Genomic DNA, 22,779 nt, shown 5'->3' with positions numbered 1-22,779 from the left:
GTCCTGTCACTGCCACCTGCTCCTGTTTTCTTGGTCCTCTGTCTTTTAAGGAGCTCGCTAATGGTGAGTTTTAGGAGCTGGTCAGTGTGCAGCTCTAATGACAGCAAAGGCACTCCATGCCCTTTGCTGCCTCCACTCTTAGGTCTCCATCCCTCCTCCTCTGCTGCTTCCCATCCTGTCTTCTCAAGAGTCTGTTTATGTTACCAGACGATGCTGTCCACCTCACATTCAGCCCCGTAGCTTTCGTTGGTCATTAGTCTGAGCAAACTATTAAATTTTAAAGGAAATAAGTGGTATAGAGAGAAAGTCATGTCTGAACACCTGATTATCCAGAACTCACCATGTGGGCACAGTGGATTGGACTAAATGGTTTTCAGGCAAAAACCTAAGATAAATAAAAGGCTCAAGAATGGGTAATTTCTCCTGTAATCCTACTTGGCAGGCTAACAGTGGCATTTCTATCAGTTTAACATTAAATTTGAATAACACTGTAATGTTTTTAAATAGTACTCCCTCCCCCCTTTTTTTAATCCTCATTCTGAGACAGGATCTCACTGTAGTCCTGACTGATCTAGAACACATAGAGATTCACCTGCCTCTCTCCCGACACCATTAGGACACTGGCTTTTAAGTTGAGTCTCTATGTCCTGGCCCGCACTACTCTGAAATAGGAAGCAAGTTAGCAAGTCTGTTCATTGCTTTTTTCCAGGCTCCAGACATTCCCTGAACAGTGACAAGGTTAAATGTTTCCTATTTCCAAAATCGGATCAGATAGAGCACAAATTGTCAACAGTCAGTGATTAAAAGATACCACTTGCTATGTACTTGAGAGCAAGGCACGTCTGCTCACAGATAGTTCTGCAGATGAAATTTGTTAAACATGTATTTTCTTTCCAGTGCTGAGCCTAGGACTGCTGAGACAGCAGAGCAGCTGTCCAGTGAAGGCTTCTTCTCTTGTGTGAGCTATAGACATGGAATTATTGATTGCAAGAGGTAAAGTCATTTTGATAACAAATTCTAGATAATTTTATTTTTGAAGCATGGTTCACTACAGAATCTTAGCTCCCTTTTGCTGCAGTACTGTTCTAGTGAACAACTCTCTAAGTGAGATTGGAGTCATGGTAGTTCTTCCCCAGGAAGCTCAGTTTATAGTACATAGTGCTATAAGCATAAGCCTCATAAATATGTGTGTTTCCCTAGGCAAGCAAATACACTGTGTAGTCTTAGTAGTGTAAGCCAGCTGTGGCAATTTACCAGTTTACAGTTTGAGGCCACAGCATGACTTGATAGCCTTACTTAGACCTGTTCTTTGAAGCTTCTGGGGGTGGCCACTGTGAGCCCCTAGAAAAGAGGGGTCTTCAGTAAGTTTCCAGAGTGCCCAGGATACAGCTTACAATTGCTGTTGCTGCTCTTTCCTTTTCTCTCTTTATTTCTTTAAAAAAAAAAAAAAATAACATCTTGTGTACCCAGACTGTCCTCCAGCTTTCTGTATAGCCAGGAATGACCGAGAACCCCTGATCCTCCTGCCCATACCTCCCAGGTGCTGGGGTTGCAGGATTCACAGGCATGGAGACACTAGAAATAGCCTGGTAACTAGCTAGAAAGATGGCTCAGCAGTTAGGAGCCTTGACTTCTCTTACAGGGAACTAACTGGGTTTGGTTCTCAGTACCCTGTGGCAACTCATGAAGATAACTCCAAAGTTAGGAGACCTGGTGCCCTCTTTTGGCCTCCACAGGCACATATGGCACATACATACATACATACATACATACTTGCAAATACTCATACACATCAAATAAAAATAAATCTTAAGAAGAGCTAGCTTGATGAGACTCCATCATCCAGTGGTGTCCCTGTCTCTGAGCATCCCTCAGGGCACACTTTCCCTTGCCTTCACCTGCTTTCATAACACATCTTTGAGTTGTCATCATGACGCCTCTGGCCTCTTTGGTTGTGTCTGTAAGTTTTCATCCTCACCTGTGCAGGACGTAACATGGTGCAGTATGCACCCTGAGCTCCATTAAAGGAGCTGTCGAAAACGCGCCTTGTCATAAACAATAGTGTGTTCCGGGTCATAGCTACTGTCCCATATGATTCTGGTCATGATCTGTATGTATCAAACAAATGTAAAATATACCGGAGCCCAGTTTTCTGCCTGTTCAGGACGATTCCCTGGCTCTTAAACTCCTCAGCAAGCACTTGTCAAGGTTGTAGAACTGCACAAGGTGACAGACGTGTGTGAGAGTCCTTGCACAGTGCCTGCCGCCTGGCTGGTTTTCTGCAGACCTTGGCCTTGTCAGCGTTTGAACTTCACCTTGTTTCCCCTTAGGATGAGATTGATTCTGCAGTAAAGATGTTGTTATCATTAAAAATGAGCTATAAGGCTGCCATGGGGGAGGAGTACAAGGCTGGCTGCCCTCCTGGGAACCCAACAGCTGAGAGAAATTGTGACTCAGATGCCACAAAAGCCAGCGAGGATTTTGTGGATCCATGGACAGTGCGGACAAGCAGTGCAAAAGGCATCGACTATGACAAGCTCATTGGTGAGTAGTCACCTGCCTCCCTCACAGCCCCTCAGTGTCTAGTGTGGCTGCTATGTCCTCCTCATTGGCATTTCTAACTCCGTGTGCTTTTACAAACGTCTGTGCATTTCTAATTGGCACAGTAATTATGTGTGTTTTTAGGACAAGGATGATTGTCTATATATGCGAACCCTGGATAATGACAGAGTCAGGATATGTAACATGTTCATCACCACCAACAGGTTTATTTCTTGGTGATATTATTTAAGCTCTCTCTGGCAGCTGTTGTGAAATACACAATACATTTTTGTTGATGGCATCCACCGCACTGTTGGTGGCCCATCGGAATTCACCAATCTCACTGTGACAGCCTTTCCCCAGTCTCTCTCCCAGCCAGGTACTCTCCCTTTAGATCCCACATAGAATGAGATCCTATAGTATTTGATCTTCTGTGACTGCTGGTCTGGCTTGTCCTTGGGGGTTAACTCTGTTGTTCTAGATAACAGGATTCTACTTCCTTTCATAGTTGTACTGTAGTGTGTGTGTGTTGTGTGTGTGTGTGTGTGTGTGTGTGTGTGTGTGTGTCTGTGTATATATCACATTTTCTTTGTTCAGAGACACATAGGTAGATCCATCTTGTGAATAGTACTGCCATCAATAGAAATTTAGATATTTCTTTAAACATACTAATTTCAGTATCTTTGGATATTTATGATATTTTTAAATTTGAGTTATTTCTAAGTAAAAGGGTTCAATATCAATAAACAACTAGATCCTGGGTTGTATGTTATAGACCCAAAGGATTATTTTTAAATTAGATGTCAATAAACCAAACATGGCGCTCATACCTGTTACCGGGCAATTAGGAGTGGAGGCAAAGGGTCCGAGTTCAGGGTCATCCTGAGCCACAGAGTTCAGGGTCAGCCTGGAACACATCAGTTGTGCCCCAAGAGACCAAAGTTTTAAGTGATAAAAAATGACATATTTCAAAAATGATGATATGAAGCAAGCAACCTGGCTGGCTGTCCTGGTTTGGGTAGTTCAGAGCCGGAAAGCTCCAGCACAGTGGGTGGGTCTGTTCCCAGGCTTCCCATCACACCCTGCCTCCACTGCCCTTGCTGTGCACTAGATGTCACTGTCAGTTGTCCAGGAAGAAACCACTGAGGTGTGTATGTCTCCATCACAACTATTTCAGTAACCCTAAAACTGTCACTGAGGGAGAGTCTCTTCAGGACCAACATGAATCTTAAGTCAGCAGTCTGAGAAATGTGGGAATCATGGCTGTTGTCAGTGTAAGCTACACCCTAAGGAGTGTGAGTGATTGTGTGTGTGTGTGTGTGTGTGTGTGTGTGTGTGTGTGTGTGTGTGTGTGTGAGCACTGGCAGCAAGACTGCTTTCTGGGTGTGTCCCATCACAGTCTAGACCCAGGCAAACAGCACTGTAGTATGTGATCTACCTCTGTTTTGCTGATGGGGTCTCAGCAAAATATGCTACAAAGGTCCTTTTCCTTTATGTGGAGGTTACATTACAGCTCAGAGCCTGAAGAGACCAGGGTCGTTGAGACAGGTTACTAAGCCTTTTGCGACTAAGAAAGTCATCTCTTCTGTTTCTTGATGCTTTTTGCAGTTCAGTTTGGAAGCAGCAAAATTGACAAAGAGCTGATAAACCGAATAGAGCGAGCCACTGGCCAAAGACCGCACCGCTTCCTGCGTCGGGGCATCTTCTTCTCCCACCGGTCAGTACCCTTCCTCTGCTCTGGGTTCATAGAACTGGGGGGGGTGCTGGGGAGGGAGGCCTGGTACCCTGGGCAAGTGAGGCTGCAGTAGTAACTCACTGTGGAATCACCCCATTCCTTCACCTACAAGGCCTCAGCTTTTCTCTGAACAGGTGGAGGTCATTCTTGGCAGGTGAGGTGCAGTCACATCCCACACTGTAAAGCTTAAAAGGGCATGAGAGCTAGGGAGTGTCCAGTCCAACTCCAGTACTTCCCACACAGTGAGCAGTGTACTTCCTGAGGTCCCCAGCACTCTTCCTCCCCCTCAGGAATGACATCAAGAGACATTTACAGCAGAGCCCTTGGGACAGTGTCCCTGCTCCGACCATAAAGTCTCTGCAGATAACATCAAGAAGGGCAAGTTCTAGTAGACTTTGTGCCTCTTCCATCCCACAGTTTGCTTTTCCTCAGCCTTGAGGTCGGGTGTTCTGTTCCACTTGTGCCTCACCGAGCACCCAGGGAAGAGCACCCCACCAGACATCTCACAGCACGTCTGCAGAGAGCTCTGGGCCCCACTCAGTCCACAGTCAGTAGTTTTCTTAGTTGAATTTGAATTTGGGGCCAGTGAGATGGGTCAGCAGGTAGAGAAAGGTGCCTACTGCCAAGCCAGACAGCCTGAGTGCTGTTCCCAGGACCCATAAAGGGGAAGGAGAGAACAGACTCCCTCAGAGTGCCCATTGGTATACACTGCATGGCGTGGATACACATACAGAGAGACACAAATAAATCAATGAAATGTAATTTAAAAGGTTGTGGCCACGTGTGGTAGGTAGCACATACCCTTACTCTCAGCACTCGGGAGGCAGAGGCAGGGATTTACTGTGAGTTTGAGGCCAGCCTGGTCTACATACTTTCAGGATAGGCAGAGATACACAACGCAACCCTGTCCTCTGTGTGTGTGTGTGTGTGTGTGTGTGTGTGTGTGCGCGCGCGCGCGCGCGCGCGCGTGCAGGGTGGGGAGATTGAGAGCTTGCTAGGCGGCTCAGCAGGGACAGGCCTCTGCTTCTGAACCTAACAACCTGAGTTCAGTCCCCAGGTCCCACGTGGGTGAGGAAAGAGCCAATCCCCAAGCCTTCTTCTCTGACCTCCACACTCAAACACGAAACAAAGAGTTAATTAGTTAAATGTGATTTTAAAAAATTGTAAAGAAAATGAATTGGTATGTCATAGAATTTGACTTTGTAAACTATGTTCTCCAGTGGTTTGGTATTTACAAAGTATTAACTACTGCAAGTGTCTAATTACAGAGGATTTTATCCCCCAGCAAAGAATCCTCCTTGTCAGCAGTCACTCCCTGTTTCTCCCTCCCAAAGCGGGGTGATGGGGCACAGCTGCAATCCCCACATTAAGGTGGTGGAAGCAGGAGGAGCAGAAGTTCAAGGTCATCTGTGGCTGCATAGACAACTCCAGGCCAGCCTGGGAAACTTGATGACCCTATCTCCAAAGCGCAAATCCAGCAAATTGTGGGTTAAAATGTATCTCCCAACTCCATTCTTTTTCAAGATTGTTTTAGCTCCCTGCGCTTTCATGTGAATTTTAAAATCAGCCTTTTCTACAAGAAAGGCCTCTGGAATTTTAACAGGGGTTTATCACTGCAAAAACATAGCTCTCACCCCTCAGAGAATAAGATATTTATTCTGGAGCCAAATATGAGTGACCATCGCCCAGATACAGATTCATTCCCAAAATACCTTGGTGTTCCAGTGTGATAACAACTTCAGAACAAAAGAAAGCTATGACTGGGGGGGGGGGGGGGGGCGCTGAGGAGGACCTAGGCTGATCTCTGCCATAAGCCTCAGGTGCTGTCTGATGGCACTCCTGGCTGGTAACAGCTCTGGTGGTTGCTTAGAACATTCCACAAACATCCCCTTATAGTCACAAAGTTGTCCAGTCACACACTAAGGTGGGCAGTGGCTGGCTGTTGAAGAAGCTAATATTGCTCATAATGTTCTGATCTAGCTGTGTGCACCATCATGCCTGGCCAACTTGCAGAGTCCTGAGCCACAGGCAGAGCTTTCTCCTGGGACTTAGTATACACACTATTCCAGATCTGTTAGCTAGCTTGATGAATGTTACAATTTTAAAATACTGTCTTGGGTTTTGGGATTTTGGTTTGTTTTATAGAGACATGGTCTTACTGTATAGCCCTAGCTGGCCTAGAACTGTTGTTGTTGTTGTTGTTGTTGTTATGCCAACGCAGAGTCTAAGTTTTCTGGGATGGCCTGGAGCTCTCAGTCCTACTGGGAGTATAGGCACACCCAAGATTCCCAAATTTGCCTTTGTGGGAGTTTTCTGATTTATTCTTTTTGGTTGTGAAAACGCCGTGCAGATGTTGTGCGTTTTTCCTAGTTTACTACTGTGCAGTTGTGTGTGATGACGTGTTTGTTTAGCTATTGCATGTAGCTGTCACAGGACAACTTGTGGGAGTTGGTTCTCTCCCTCTACCATGTGGCTCACAAGAACCTAACCTTTTGCTCACTGAGCTGTCTCATGATGATGTTGATCTCACGGCCTCTGACATCCTACAGCTCTCCCTGCCCTGTCCCTGTGTTCTTACGTCATAGCTCAGGGAAGGCATCTGCACGTTCTGGGGTTGACAAAACCCATCACCTAAGGTCATCTATGAAACTGGGGGTGAAACGGTATCTACAAGCTCATCTCTAACAAGGCCCTTTAGGAAGGGCATGCATAAGATGCCCTCCAGCCACATGAAAAGCAACTCAGGGCAAGGCTCTTCTCTGTTCCATGTGCCCATTAAAATTAATTGGGTGAAGCCGGGTATGGTGGCTTCATCCCACCAATTGAGACCCTAAAGGCAGGCAAATGAGACCATCCTGGTCTACATAACAAGTTTCAGGACATCCAGGGCTACATAGTGAGACCCAGTCTCAAAAATAAAAAAGATATTTGGATGAGTTTTAGCCCTGTGTTGTACATGTGTTAATGCCTGAAGGGGAGGCAGGAATGGGATTCCCAGGCTACTCTCAGCTACACAGCAAGAACCTAACTCAGAAAAACAGATCTCGAGAAGGTGATGCCTGCCTCTATCCTGGCACTCAGAAGGTAAAACACAGGCAAATTAGGGGTTCAAGTTCATCTTCCACTACACAGTGAGTTAAAGGCTAGCTGAGCTGAATGAGACCCTTCCTGTTAAACCACACACACACAGAGACAGACAGACAGACAGACAGACAGACAGACTCAGTGTACAAAGCACACAGTATACACAAGCCAGAAACCAGCACTTTGCCTTTTCCCCTAGATCATGAAAGAAGATACTACCAGAATGGTTTTTGTCTGCTCATTTCTTTTTGAGGCAGGGAATCATAACTGAGGCTGACCTCAAATTCAGTATGTAGCTGAAGCTCGCCCTGAACTCCTGACCCTTCTGCCTGTAACCCAGAGTCGTAAGGCTGCAGTCATGCATTACCACTTCTGACTGTACACCACTGTTACCTAAACTCCTCTATCCAGGCCTCTGGGAAAAGGGATTTATTATCCGGTGTCTGCAACACCTCTGCTCAAAAACAGCTACTCACTCCCAACCTTTAGTTGGTTTCAGACACAGAAACACACACATACACTTAAGTAAAAACAAAGTTTAAAAAAGAAGGAAGGCTGGGCATAGTGGTTCATGCGTTTAATCCCAGCACTCAGGAGTCTGAGGCAGGGGGAATCGAGGAGGAGGAGGAGGAGGAGGAGGAGGAGGGAGGGAGGGAGGGAGGGAGGGAGGGAGGGAGGGAGGGAGGGAGGGAGGGAGGGAAGGAAGGAAGGAAGGAAGGAAGGAAGGAAGGAAGGAAGGAAGGAAGGAAGGAAGGGGAAGAAGAAGGAGGGAAGGAAGGAAGGAAGGAAGGAAGGAAGGAAGGAAGGAAGGAAGGAAGGAAGGAAGGAAGGGGAAGAAGAAGGAGGGAAGGAAGGAAGGAAGGAAGGAAGGAAGGAAGGAAGGAAGGAAGGAAGGGGAAGAAGAAGGAGGGAGGGATGGAGGGCGGGAACACAGATTCCTGGATAGGAAGGTGGCTTAGTAAGTACTTGTCATGAGAGCATGAGGACCTGGGTTCAGTCTCTGGAACCATATAACAAGCCAGGTATGGTGACCAGTGCTTGGGAGACAGAAAGGCAGATCCCTGGGGCTCACTGGTCAACCAGCCTACCTTACTTGGTGAGCACCAGCTCCCATGAAGAGACCCTGTCTCAAAAGTAGCTCCTAAGAAGCAATACTTGAAGTTATCTTACCCCACCCCCTCACCCCCTCCCCACCCCCCCCCCCACACACACACACACACCAGTCCTGGATACTACCTCAGATTGCAGCATCTGCAAGCAGAAGCAGGCCTACGAGCTAATGCTGATTTCAGCTAGCAAGGAGGAGCCTCCATGGTACTGACAGTGTTCCCCTCAAATTATTCTCAGTAAAAGACCCAAGGCCCAAGCTGACCTGGGTGCCAGGTCAGCTCTTCAGCTGGGGACTTCATCCTGAACTGCCTGGACCTACTTTCCTGTTCTCCCCAAGCTAGGTCTTCATGGAACCCCGAGATATCCCTAGGCTTGGTCTCTGCGGTCCCAGGGCTGGTTGGTTCTAAAGGGGAGGAGTGTATGGTACTGACTGAGTCTCCCACGCCCAAGGGGAGGAGTGTGTAGTACTGACTGAGCCTCCCATCCCCAAGAGGAGGAGTGTGTAGTACTGACTGAGCCTCCCATCCCCAAGAGGAGGAGTGTGTAGTACTGACTGAGTCTCCCATGCCCAAGAGGAGGAGTGTGTAGTACTGACTGAGCCTCCCATCCCCAAGAGGAGGAGTGTGTAGTACTGACTGAGCCTCCCATCCCCAAGAGGAGGAGTGTGTAGTACTGACTGAGCCTCCCATCCCCAAGAGGAGGAGTGTGTAGTACTGACTGAGACTCCCATCCCCAATAGGAGGAGTGTGTAGTACTGACTGAGACTCCCATCCCCAAGAGGAGGAGTGTGTAGTACTGACTGAGCCTCCCATCCCCAATAGGAGGAGTGTATGGTACTGACTGAGTCGCCCACGCCCAAGGGGAGGAGTGTGTAGTACTGACTGAGCCTCCCATGCCCAAGAGGAGGAGTGTGTAGTACTGACTGAGCCTCCCATCCCCAATAGGAGGAGTGTGTAGTACTGACTGAGCCTCCCATGCCCAAGAGGAGGAGTGTATGGTACTGACTGAGTCTCCCATCCCCAAGAGGAGGAGTGTATGGTACTGACTGAGTCTCACAGGCCCAAGGGGAGGAGTGTGTAGTACTGACTGAGCCTCCCATGCCCAAGAGGAGGAGTGTGTAGTACTGACTGAGCCTCCCATGCCCAAGAGGAGGAGTGTGTAGTACTGACTGAGACTCCCATGCCCAAGAGGAGGAGTGTATGGTACTGACTGAGTCTCCCATCCCCAAGAGGAGGAGTGTATGGTACTGACTGAGCCTCCCATGCCCAAGGGGAGGAGTGTGTAGTACTGACTGAGCCTCCCATGCCCAAGAGGAGGAGTGTGTAGTACTGACTGAGCCTCCCATGCCCAAGAGGAGGAGTGTGTAGTACTGACTGAGACTCCCATGCCCAAGAGGAGGAGTGTATGGTACTGACTGAGTCTCCCATCCCCAAGAGGAGGAGTGTATGGTACTGACTGAGTCTCACAGGCCCAAGGGGAGGAGTGTGTAGTACTGACTGAGCCTCCCATCCCCAAGAGGAGGAGTGTGTAGTACTGACTGAGCCTCCCATGCCCAAGAGGAGGAGTGTGTAGTACTGACTGAGTCTCCCATGCCCAAGAGGAGGAGTGTATGGTACTGACTAAGTCTCCCACGCCCAAGGGGAGGAGTGTGTAGTACTGACTGAGCCTCCCATCCCCAAGAGGAGGAGTGTATGGTACTGACTGAGTCTCACAGGCCCAAAGATTGTAGAAAGAACAAAGTGTATTTCCGTGCTCACTGGAGGCATCCCAGGAAGTCCCAGTGCCCATCTTTTAAAATGTTTGTTGGAGACAGAATGTCCTGGAGCTCGCTGTGTAGACCAGGCTGTCCTCAGAATTCAGAGATCACCTGCTTCTGCCTCCTCAGCACTGGGATTAAAGGCATGGGTTGTCACATGTGGCCCAGATTTTATTATTATTCCTATTGTTAGGAAGTTATCATGCCTAACTTGCATGTCTTGGCTTCCAAAAACAGTTCACAGAGCCATCCCAGAGTGAGTTGTGTCGTCGTATTTCCCTCCCGTGGAGATGAAACTGGCCATTGTCTGTGGCATTCATCTCCCCACACCTTTCACTGCCAAAGGGGCTTCAGGGTTTTGGGACTTTTGCCAGAAAATCAGTTGTTTTTTTGTTTTTTTTTTTTTTTTTTCTCTCTCTTTTCCTTTAGAGATATGAATCAAATTCTGGATGCCTATGAAAATAAGAAGCCATTTTACCTGTACACGGGCAGGGGCCCCTCCTCCGAAGCAATGCATCTGGGTCATCTCGTCCCATTTATTTTCACAAAGTAAGGATTGCTCATGTGACTTGGCCTAGTGAAGCAGCAGTGACAACATCTTAGAAGCTAGGGCTGCAGCTGTTGGCTGAGCTGCCAGGACTAGGACTGTGCTATCTGTGGTCTCTGTTCACTGGGTTTGTACCTGGGCTCACTCTGGAAGAGCCAGGTATGTTGGGGGATCACACCACCACAGAATCAACTAAACCTACTCCACTCCTCTTCCTGCTCCTTGTCCTTGCCACAGTAGGCCCACTGTAGTCCAAACCTGATGTTTTGGCATTCACATACAAAGTGGCATTCTTCCTGGGGTCTCCGCCCTCAGTGTCCCCGGATTGGCTGCAGGGCATTTCCAGCAGGCAGTCACTCGTGTGTTTTGCAGGTGGCTACAGGATGTGTTCAATGTGCCTTTGGTCATCCAGATGTCTGATGACGAGAAGTACCTGTGGAAGGACTTGACTCTGGAGCAGGCATACAGCTACACAGTGGAAAATGCAAAGGACATCATTGCCTGTGGCTTCGACATCAACAAAACTTTCATCTTCTCTGACCTTGAGTATATGGGGTAAGGTGAACGTTTGGCTGCCTTCTGAGCAAGTGGGTGCAGACCTCATGACCAACCTGAGTGCTCGACGTGGGTATGGCCTGGTTTTTCTTCTGTTATGATCTGGAGTCTTGGTTTTATTTAGCAGTAATTTGGGAAGTAGAGAGCTGTGTGTGTGTGCATAGAAAGAAGTAAGTAATGTTAGAGAGTACTGTTACCTCCTTAACCTGTCTACCAAAATCACAAACATGAAGCCCAATTGTCATGGCTTCACCTCAGCTGTCATAGGGAAGGATTTTGCACTGTAGTGTCCAAGGACAGCGAGTCTAAGAATTTGATAGCCTTATTGCTTTCAGTGTGACTTTTTCCTCAGAGAGGTAGTGGCACCTATCCTCTGCACAGTTGCATTTCTTGCACTGACCATGTTTAAATCCCCACACTTCATTCCTGCGCTTCATCCCCAGTGATTACAAAGTGTGGGAAAATAATCAGAATTGGAAGCAGGTGTGTTGGTGTGCACCTACAGTCAGTCCCATTCCTCCAGGGCCTGAGAAAACAGGGTCGGGAGGTCAAGACTATCCAAGGGCTACATAGCAAGACACTGTGAGAAGAAACAAAGTGGGGAGGGGAGGGGGCTAGTAACCATCCTAAAAATGAGATTAAACCCTTGTGGTACATACCTCTAATCCCATACACAGGCTACTGATAGAGTTGGCCCCATAGTCAGACCCTGTCTCAAAAATAACGTATTATAGTGAATAATCTTTAGTTCCATAAACATTTCTTGAGTGCTGAGTGTGAGTCAGTGGTAGATCATTTATCTCTTATGTGTGAGGCCCTGGGTGTGTTCTCCCACCATGGTGGGACTTGGGAGGCATCAAGTCCTGAGCACTAGAGGATGTGGGTCTTCACTCGAGGGAGTTGGCTCAGCAGGTTGGATGGGCTTTGAGCTTGTGCCCTCCTGTATAATGAGTGTTACAGCCAATGATTAGGCCAAGGCAGGATTGAGAAAGCACAGAGGGGTCCTAGGGGCCCAGAGGAGTTGGGATGTTACTGTTTGCCCAGGCTGCCTTTATAAATACCTAAAGCCAAGTAGCAACTCTGTCTCCTGGAGGCAGAGCAAACTGATCTTTATTCCAGCTAGGAAAATCCTTAAAAAATGTGTAAACATTTTTGTTATTTTATTATTCTGATAGCACATGTTAAGTTAATGGTAGCACTAGGAAGGGAAAGACAGAAGGATCTCTCTCGGTTTGAGGCTAGCCTAGTCTGAATAATGAGACACTGTCTCAAAAAATACATATATTTGAATTATATTTTAACTTATTTATTGAGAAGAATGTGTTTAAGTAGGCAGGTCAGAGGACATCTTATAGGACGGTTCTCTCCTCCTACAGTGTAGGTCCTAGGACTCGAATTCAGACCAGGCTCAGTAGCAGCACTGTACCAGCTGAACCCTTTCATTTGCCTGCCCCAACACACAGAGGTGAATTTTTCAGGTTTTCCTGTCAGACTGGTTTTTGTGGGGTTATTTTTGTTTGTTTTTTCTAATTATTCCATGTGAACATGGAGACTCTGCAGTCCTGGGAGGAATTTAAGTGGACCTAAGATGAAGATCTGACCGTGGGTCTTCAGTGGTCTGTGGTAACACAGTCACCAGACTTGTCCCACATGTGCCAGCCTCTCTCCTTCCTCAGAATAGCTGAGGAAGTGCTCCACCCTCAGCACGGACACACCTCCCTCACAGGCTCCGCTCTCCCTCATGGGCAGGCTGCTGGCAGGACATAGTAACCATACCTTTCATTTGTGAGGCTCTCCATGTGTTGCTTAGGCTGGCCTTAAACTCGTGCACAAGTGATGCTGCTGCTGCTGCTGCTGCTGCTGCTGCTCCTCCTCCTCCTCCCCCTCTTCCTCCTCCTCTGACCGGCCTCCCAGGGGGCCGAGGCAGTGCGAATGCTGTCTCACATGCAGCTTCTGCTCTGTGCAGCAGACTTAACCACTGGAGCCCTCCTGCCCTTGTTCTCTGCACGCCTGCCTTACCTGGTACCCCAGCATGGGACAAGAGCTCACTTTGCTTTTAGCACACAAGCTTGTGGTTTTGACCCCGTGTTCCCTTCAGCAGCACTGCCATCTCCAATTTGATGGACAGTTTACAAGTCTGCCCTCTCTGGACTTAAATGTCTGTGGCGGTCTTAGTCAGGGTTTCTGTTGCTGTTATGAAACACCAGGACCAAAAGCAAGCTGGGGAGGGAAGGGTTATCTGGCTTATATTTCTATGTTGTAGACGGTCATTGAAGGAAGTCACAATAGACGCAAACAGGGCAGGAACCTGCAGCAGGAGCTTTTGCAGAGACCATGAAGGCGTGCTACTTTAATTACTGGCTTGTTCCTCATGGCTTGCTCAGCCTGCTATCTTATCCCAGGACCACCAGCCCAGGGATGCACCACCACCTCAATGGACTGGACCCCTTCAGTCACCAATTAAGAAAATGCCTTACAGCTGGATCTTACGGATGCATTTTCTGACTAGAAGTTCCCTCCTTTCAGACAACTCTAGTTTATGTGAGGTTGGCACAAAACTAGCCAGCACAGTGGCCAAATGAGAACAAAAGTCTGTAGCAAATCTATGAATAAGATTATGCAGGTAATGAGTAAAGAGGAGGGAACAGACCACAGGCTCTTCCCGGCACATTCCAAGCATGACATTGTATGTCTGGTGATCTCAGCTCCTAACTGCTGCTCACCTGCGCCCAGTCAGAACTCTGTCTCGCTTTAAGAGTATGGGGTAAAGTTGAATATTAGAAAACACATCCTTCCTGTTAAGAATTTCTTCTCTTTGTGTTCATCTCTAGAGGAGGTCTCACTATGCTGCCCTGGCCTTGGATCCCAAGAACTAGTTATGGGGACTGCAGTTATGATCGTGTGCCACTACACCCAGCAAGAATTTCCTTAAACACTTGAGCGTTTACTCCTGGGTTACATTTAATCTAGAATCTTATCTGTGATCTAACAAGCCTCTTGGTCCTTTGGGGCTTCAAATACAAGGAAGCCAGGCTCTGCTCTTCTCAGAAGGGAAGGACATAGTCTGAATTTCCTCTCCCTGCCTCCTGCTCACACTTCAGAGAGGACCTTCCTTCCAGTGCTCCAGCCCCAGCTCTGCTCCAGCTTGGTCTCATTCTCCCAACCTCTGTGTTGTGGAGGGTGTAGCCCTGGTGAGATGGGGTATACAAGAGAGCTCGCTGAGGGGCTGGCCTCACCCTGACTGCATCCACAGGCCACCTGAGCACACGAAGCCCTTCCTTCTTACTCCACCTGCTCCTCTATCCCACAGATAATTTATTTATCATCTATTAGAGGACAGGTTAGTGCTGATGACAGCAAGCAATGAAGTAGTCACCCAACCACTAGGCACAAGTACCTAAAGGTTTACCTTTTGTTTGCTGGAAATGGAACTGTGAGCCTTATGAGTGTTAGGCAAGTGTCCGACTAGAACCTACATTTGTAGCCTCTGCAGTTTTTCTTCTAAAGGGAAGGCCAGTTAACAGATAATTAGTTGACAGTGAGGTCACAGTGTTGGAGATGGGTTAGAGATGATGGCCCATGCTGCCAGGCCTGTGGGGACTTTTCTGAGTCGATGCTCTTCAAGCCATGCTGGGCACCTACTATACTGTCTTCCACGTCTGCAGCCCATGTGTGGAAGGAAGGTCTCCCTGGGGCTGTTGTTCACTTGGGCGACACAGTCAGGTATCCCTCTTGTTAATGTGTAGTCTCAGGCAGTGTAACAATCATGTGGAGGCTGTCCCCACTGGGAAACTGGGCTCCATTCTGCTCTGACAAGGGAACGTCTTGTGCCGCAGGATCTAGCTAGAAGGCCAATGTGCAGGTGATCTATTTGCAGGCATCTTGATCCCCAGCATGCTTGACACCTCTGCAGGTCTCCTCGGTGGCTCATAGTTGCTGCTTCCCAGAAGACCTGCTGCACACACTGGCTCTTGTCTTAGCAGCAGACAGACTGTATCTTCCCAAAGGTTATGCCCTGCACTGTTCTGTCGCTTGCATAACGAGATGGAGGGCTGTTCCTACACTGCCCTCACCCTGCTCTCCCAGTGCATGAGCCTCTGCCGGCTACTAAGTAGAAGCTCCAGAGAATACCCACTGCTGACCTGCACCCTGTGGACTGCCGTGCCCTGTTCTGCTAGTCCCGGGCCCCATTGCCCAGAGCCACCCAGGAGCTCTCCATCACACTCCATCTGAGCTGCCCAGAGCTCAGGCATGATGAAAGAAAGGGGAAAAAAGAAGGCGGCCCAGGCTTTGAGGCTGGGTGAACCTGGTTGGATTTCAGCTTCTGTATGCTCAGGGCCTGTGACCATGACCTGGAGCCTCAGGCTTCAGCCTTCATTTGAGAAGCCAGGACCATACTTGTCAAAGGGGGTTGTGCCTGTCCCTGTGCCACGTCATATGCGCCTTAGGCGCTTTTCTGCCACTCTAACAGAGTACCACACATGTGATGGGTGAGAATTTCATTTCATGTGTATTGAGTGTTTTACCTGTGTCTTAGGGTTTCTGTTGCGGTACAGAGACACCATGATCAGGACAGTTCTTTCAGAGGCTTACACCATCATCATCATGGCGGGAAGGTGGCAGCACACAGAAGTTGAAGCAGTGGCTGGGAGCTTTCCATGCTTGTCCATGGGGCCTTTTGAAACCTCAAAGCCCACCCACAGTGACTAACTTCCTAGTGGCCACACCTTCTCATCCTCACTCAGTTCATCAACTAGGGACTGAGCATATAAATGCATGAGCCTCTGGGAGCCAGTCTCATTCACAATCCACAGGCTGCATGTGTGTCCGTATACCACATGCGTGCAGTGCCCACAGACACCAGAAGGTGGCTTCAGATATCCTGGCACTAGAACTACTTATGGCTGTGAGCCACCACGTGGATGCTGGGGACAAACCCAGGTCCTCTGGAAAAGCAGCCAGTGCTCTTAACCACGGATCCATCTCTCTAATTCCGATACCGACATTTATTGTGCCCAATGCTCAGTCCAGAAGCATGGTACTAGCATCTCACAAGGGCCATTGTCCTGTGTCACCCCCTAGCTGGAGACAGGCAAGCCAATCCTTGAAGAAAAGAGGAAAAGGAGAAGGTGCAACCCATTCCTTAATCTGTTCACAAATCAGTGTCCTTAACCTGCCCCTACTGCCGTTACAGTGTTACTTAAATTCCACATTGAGTTCAGCCTGTAACTTTAATTTTTTTTCAAATCCTATTTTTTTTTTATTAAAGATTTATTTATTTATTATATGTAAGTACACTGTAGCTGTCTTCAGACACTCCAGAAGAGGGCGCCAGATCTCCTTACGGATGGTTGTGAGCCACCATGTGGTTGCTGGGATTTGAACTCTGGACCTTCGGAAGAGCAGTCGGGTGCTCTTACCCACTGAGCCATCTCACCAGCCCCTCAAATCCTATTTTTAATGATGGTACTTAAAGCCTTTAACCTCCCTTGTTACCCACCACCCACCAGAAGTACTGGGGAAGAAAGGATACAGGGGGAGTGGACCTGTTTAGAAAGGTTCTTTGGAGCAACTCCCATCTGTGTTGTCTGGAAACCAGCAGTTCAGTTCACAGGTCAGCAGCAGCAGCTCCATCCACTGGCAAACACTTCAGATACACCAGCAGTGCAGTTTGGTAGAGTCGGGATAGAAACAGCAGTGAGTCGACCTAGCAGAGACAGTCAGGCCTCAGTCCGCAGGAACACCAGAAGATGTTCTCAGGAAAGCAAAGATCAGTGAAGACTTGAAACCTACAAGCGTTGCCCAGCTGTACCACCAAGGCAAGCTCTGTTTCTTTCACTCCGTTCAGTTTTATTTATACCCTCCAAACATCACATGTCCGCCAGTGCATCACCTCAGCATGTACATCTAATCACCCGAGTCCTCAGAAGTGTCAAGAAACTGCAGCACACCACCAGAAGTTTTTGTTCTGTTTCTCTGTATGGAATCTGACAAATGCAGCTCAACTGTGAGATTATAAGACAAACCAATACATGCGTGGTGTTAGCAAAGAATTCATCGCATGTCCTTTCACGTGCTTGCTTTAGCAGAAAATCCTTTCTCCTGTGTCTGCTTCAGTGAAACCTTCCTTCGCCAGTCGGCCTTAGCCTCTCACCTCTGTCCACTTTAACAAACGTTCCTTCATGCGTTTGCCCCAGCAGAACACCATCTGACCAACTTTACAAAGAACCGTAAGTTTCCACTTCATCAGCCTCTAGCATAGCTCCTGCCAGACCCTGCGTTCAGTCCACACTTCCCCCCTTTCTGTGTTTCCAGTGCCTAGCAAAGGACTAGGCTGAAGAAAGCAGTGCTGTCAACAAGTCCAGTCTAAGGTGCCACCAGAGGTGGGGGCTAGGGACATGTCTCAGAGGCTTCTGGACTCTGTAGTCACTCAGCATGTACATGGTACACATACATACATGAAGGCAGTGCACTCATAACTAAAACTGAAAAAGAAGGTGGCACTCTGGATTCTGCTCATTTCCGTGCTCTGTTGTGTCAGAACAGCTGTCACGGATCTAAGCATCATATCCATGACCCTCACACCAAACAGTATGGTCCATCCTGTGGCTGTGGCTGGGCATGGTTCCAGCCCTGACCAAAGAACAGAGCACCACTCCAGGAGTGGGGAGTGGTGCTGCCAGATGCTGGAGGAGCACCTGCACAGGGCACACCCTCTGCCACACCCATCGGTTCCAGAGCATTCCAGCTGGGCACATGTGTCTTCCCACACACTGTCATGTCAGCAGACAGTTGTGGGGCTTCTTCTGTGAGATGCACACAGCATGCTGAGATGTGGACATTCTGTCAGCTCTGCCCTCTGTGCCTACCTCTGTTCTGACCCTTCCACAGCTCTTCCCAGCACTGGCTAGAGGTGGGGCTGCTGTAGTTGTAGGCCGACAGATGACCTCTCCGTATGTTCCTGTTATCCAGGGCCTGGACACGTGTGGTACCCAGTGTGTTTCTGGCACCGTGCCTCTCTGCTGCCCAGTTTTAGCCCTGCTGCCTTTCATCTCGGGTGTGTCTCTGCTTGTCTCTGCAGGCAGAGCCCGGGCTTCTACAGGAACGTGGTGAAGATTCAAAAGCACGTCACCTTCAACCAAGTGAAAGGCATTTTTGGCTTTACGGACAGTGACTGCATCGGTAAGAGGACCCCTCCGAGGGCAGCAGGCAGAGCTCAGAGGAAGCTAGCCAGCACAGTGCAGCACCACCAAAGCCTGAGCTAGTGGGCTAACATACCTGGTGTGTGCAGATAGGTGTGCATTCCAAGGATAGGTTCATGGATGTAGCAAATGCTACCACTGAGCCTCATGCCCAGCCCAAGTGTCTGGTAACGTGCCTGCTCAGAGACCTGAGATGCTAGCACTTCATATAAAACATCCAGAGATGGGTGTTCCACCAGACTCAGACAGACAGACATAAGACTGACTGGGATTCTCCAACGTGCTGGTGTGACCCCAATCACTACAGAGCTTGGTAGGGCCCAGGAGAGTTACAGGAGGACAGGTGGATCAGCTGCTCTCTTGTGGGAGTGTTCGCTGGGCCCCAGTTTCTCCAGTTGTAAGAATTTTTAGCTGGGTATGGTGATGTACTCCTTTAATCCTAGCACTCAAAGCCAAGTGGGCAGAGCTCTGATTTTGAGGCCAGCCTGATCTATATAATGAGTTCTGAGATAGATAGATAGATAGATAGATAGATAGATAGATAGATAGATAGATAGATAGATAGATAGATAGATAGATAAGATACATACATACATACATACACACACGGGGGGGGGGGGATTTTGACTAACTGCAGGCCCCTCCTACCCCTCTGTACCCTCCTCCCACGGTCTCACACACACACTGATACAGTATTTGCCAACTGTAAACCATGATTATGTCCTCTACGTGTCTCTGTCATTCCAATGTGTTGGCCTTTGTAGGCCATCATCTCTTTGAGACTTGTGAGAGGCCTCTGTTGTCTGTGCTTGCCTGCTCCTGTCCCCTCCCCTCCTCTTGGATGGTTCAGTCAAATTCATTGCCAGCAAGTGAAGCGTGATCTTCATGTTCTTGAGACATACGTGACACTGGGGTCCTGCCATCAGGGTGATCCACAGTTGAGGTGAGCAGTCCAGGAGCGGTGTCTTGTGAAGAGTCACTGCCCTGCCTGCCTGGCACCGACTTCAGTCCTCACTCAGGCACCGCATGCTGTGCACTGTAGCAGGCCACAGAAACACCCTGAGCCTGAATTCACATTTGTAAGAAGGAAGGAGATGCCTTGCTATGGAGTTGTAAAGAGTAGCGAGCTCCTGGGAATGACCACTGTGGTGGCACTGGTGGCCATGACAGCCTGATACATTGAAGGAGAATATGTTCCACAGCCATGCATGGTGTAGACACAGCTGAGCACACCGACCGTCTCCATGAAGAAATTGATGGGACTTGGGGAGGGCTAGGCTTTATCTCCCTTTCTGTGTTTTGTGGCCTTCTTTAGTTTTTCCAGGGGGGTAGGAAAACCATTGCGGACTGCCTTAACTGGATTCATTCCCCAGAGCAGTAGGTTGGCCCAGCACACACGACTGTCTCCCCTCTTTAGAGCAGTAGGTTGGCCCAGCACACACGACTGTCTCCCCTCTTTAGAGCAGTAGGTCGGCCCAGCACACACCACTGTCTCCCCTCTTCCAGGGAAGATCAGTTTTCCTGCTGTCCAGGCCGCGCCGTCGTTCAGCAACTCTTTCCCGAAGATCTTCCGAGACAGGACAGATATCCAGTGCCTCATCCCGTGTGCCATTGACCAGGATCCGTACTTCAGAATGACGAGGGACGTGGCTCCCAGGATCGGCCATCCTAAACCTGCCCTGCTGCACTCGACCTTCTTCCCTGCCCTGCAGGGCGCTCAGACCAAGATGAGTGCCAGTGACCCCAACTCCTCCATCTTCCTCACTGACACAGCCAAGCAGATCAAGAGCAAGGTGAGCTTGGGAGAAGCAGGACGCATGAAGGCTCGCTTACCATATGGTCCCAGACAGCTCCCCTCACAGCTGTGCTGCGTCTCAGCCCCACCCACCCCTACCTCACCCACTTGCACACTGCAGGGAGCTCAGGTTGGGCAGATCGAAGTTTGGGCTTTTGGTTTTTGGTGTTTGGGAGTTTGTTAGTCTTTGATCCCCTACATTAGGTGAAAGCTTGCAGGCTTTCCTATTTCATTTTTTCTGTGTTTCTCACCAGCATGTTGCTGCAGAAGCAGAGACCTGCGGTATTTCTGTAGAAGATGCTCCTCTGAGCATCAGGCTGAGCAGGCAGTTACCGTGCTTGAGTTTCCTTCTCCCCCAGCTTCGGGGACTGCCGGTTTGTTTATTGAGGCAGAGTCTGAGAACAGACTGTGGCAGAGATCTACCTTCTTCTGCCCTGTGAGTGCTGGGACTGATGGTATGTGCCACTATGCCTGGCCGGCCACACTGTTTGAAGCAGAGAGTCAGGAGACAGTCTGGCCACTGAGTGCAGAGCTCTTGCCCTGGCACACTGCTCCAGGATAAGGCCTGTTATCCTCCTGAGTGCTCTCCTGGACAGAACTGGGAAGTTCCCTCCAACAGGACTGCCATGTCTACTTGGGCCCCATCTGACAGGGTGGGTACTTGGTAAATATTTACAAGTCATTTGGAAACTAGAACTAGAAAGGAGTTTATACTCCCACATGGTGCAGAGCCCAGTGCTGTTGCTCAGTGCCGAGCTGCCAGTGAGTGAGCCCTCACGACTACAGGAAGTCACTGACATTTCCTTTGGACAAGTCTAAGTGGAGTAAGAGGAACATATTTGGGGAATGTTGTTATACAATAGTCAGAGTTCCTGCCAGGCCCCCAAGCTTTCTGGAAAGTCCCACAAGTTCTGGTTGACAATGGGGACTTTTCATATCTAGCTCTTCCTTCGGAAATGTCTTCCAGCCCTGCCTAGCATGAGAGCTGGTAGGATTGGGGACTTAGGGAATCTTTCTTTCTCTTTTGCTTTTGTCTGAAACTTGAAGAATGCAGAGCAGGTTTGGGAAGCCGGGTGTGCAGAGAGAGTTCTGCTTGGTTTAGGAGTTGGGTGTAGAGGCAGTCTGTGACTCTGGGACGCAAGGGCGAGGTGAGCAGCATGCACAAGAGCAGAGCCAGATGGGTCACAGGCAGGCCCACCTCAGCTCCAGTCACCACAGCAGACGATCTTCAGACAGAATCCCCAGAGCCCAGAGCTGCTCACGCCTCCAGCAGCAGGCTCAGTCTTATAGTGAAGAAGTATAGCCATTGGTTAATGCAGCTGCTGACAGTCGGTGGCCCTGATTATATTGCCCTGTAATCAACAAGACAAGGGGACTTTGCCACCCCCTCAACACAAATCATTTCTATGCCTGCCAGGTGGATCTCCAACTGGTTGTCACTCGCAAGTCAAGGCCTAAGCCTGCTCTTGCGCCAGCCACAAGGCTGCGGCACCTGTGTTTCTGACAGACCAGCTTGGCACCAGGGGCCACACAGTCCCACTCAGCTTTCATTAACTTTCTAGACAGCACACCGACTCAGGGAGATGTCACGTGTGTATCCTAGAGCAGGAAGTCGGTGGGTGAAGGCCTGGAGAACACAGAATCTGCCCATCTCTGGGCACGTTTGCTCTCGAGTCAGCAGCCTGGAAACCAAGCCGTTCTCCAAGAGAACTTAGCTGCTAGGAACTGTGTACACGGACAGAATATTCAGGCAAAACATGACTATGGGAACCACCTTAGCAATCCAGGCATCATTTGTAAGGTACAAAGACTGGTAACCTTTACCCCTAATATTCATACCTATTTAGCCAGCCAGCCACTTACTTACTTACTTTTCTGAGACAGAATCTCACCTTATAGCCCAGGCTGGCCTCAGGCTACCAGGGATTCACCTGCAGAGGCCTCCTGAGTGCTAGGGTTAAAGGCTCACGCCACATCCAGCTCTTCTCATTAGTTCTTCTGTTTGCTTGGAGATGGTGTTTCTCTGTGTTGCCAGGCTGGCCTGGAACTCCTGAACTCAAGCAATCCTCCTGCCTCATCCTCCTGTGTGTTAAAGTAAGTGCCTATCACTGAGCTCAGCTCCGTGTTATTAGTTTCTGGGTTTGTTTGTTTTTCTGTGTATCCGTGTTTCATTTACATGTATATCTGTGCATCACATGAGTGCCTGGTAGGGGCCAGACAAGGGCACCAGATCCTCTGGGACTGGAGTTACAGACAGTAGTGGGTTCTGGTGATTAAACTCAGGTCCCCTAGAAGAGCATCCAGTGCTCTTTTTTTTTTTTTTTAAGATTTATTTATTTATTATATGTAAGTATGCTATAGCTGTCTTCAGACACTCCTGAAGAGGGAGTCAGATCTCGTTATGGATGGTTGTGAGCCACCATGTGGTTGCTGGGATTTGAACTCCGGACCTTC

The 22,779-nt window shown here is 48.9% G+C and overlaps 1 protein-coding gene across 3 annotated transcripts in view; it reads left to right on the top strand.

Moving 5' to 3' along the window:
• The window catches only part of Wars1 (tryptophanyl-tRNA synthetase 1), a 35,879-nt gene that overhangs the window by 8,866 nt on the left and 4,234 nt on the right, over positions 1-22,779 (top strand). For 2 of the 3 annotated variants that reach the window (XM_021178740.2, XM_021178741.3), the window contains exons 3-8: positions 2,331-2,544; positions 4,150-4,258; positions 10,656-10,775; positions 11,146-11,328; positions 18,410-18,510; positions 20,037-20,323. In XM_021178740.2, the coding sequence (XP_021034399.1) occupies positions 2,331-2,544; positions 4,150-4,258; positions 10,656-10,775; positions 11,146-11,328; positions 18,410-18,510; positions 20,037-20,323 (1,014 nt within the window). Of the gene's footprint in view, positions 1-897; positions 994-2,330; positions 2,545-4,149; positions 4,259-10,655; positions 10,776-11,145; positions 11,329-18,409; positions 18,511-20,036; positions 20,324-22,779 lie in introns of all 3 variants that reach the window. The other variant, XM_029484725.2, reaches the window with a different exon arrangement.

This window comes from Mus caroli, unplaced genomic scaffold (assembly GCF_978045245.1).
Source record: "Mus caroli unplaced genomic scaffold, Mus_caroli_1 scaffold_14, whole genome shotgun sequence".
NCBI lineage: Eukaryota > Metazoa > Chordata > Mammalia > Rodentia > Muridae > Mus > Mus caroli.
The sequence above is the reverse complement of the archived record's forward strand: the minus strand, read 5'-3'. Positions and strand labels throughout refer to the sequence as shown.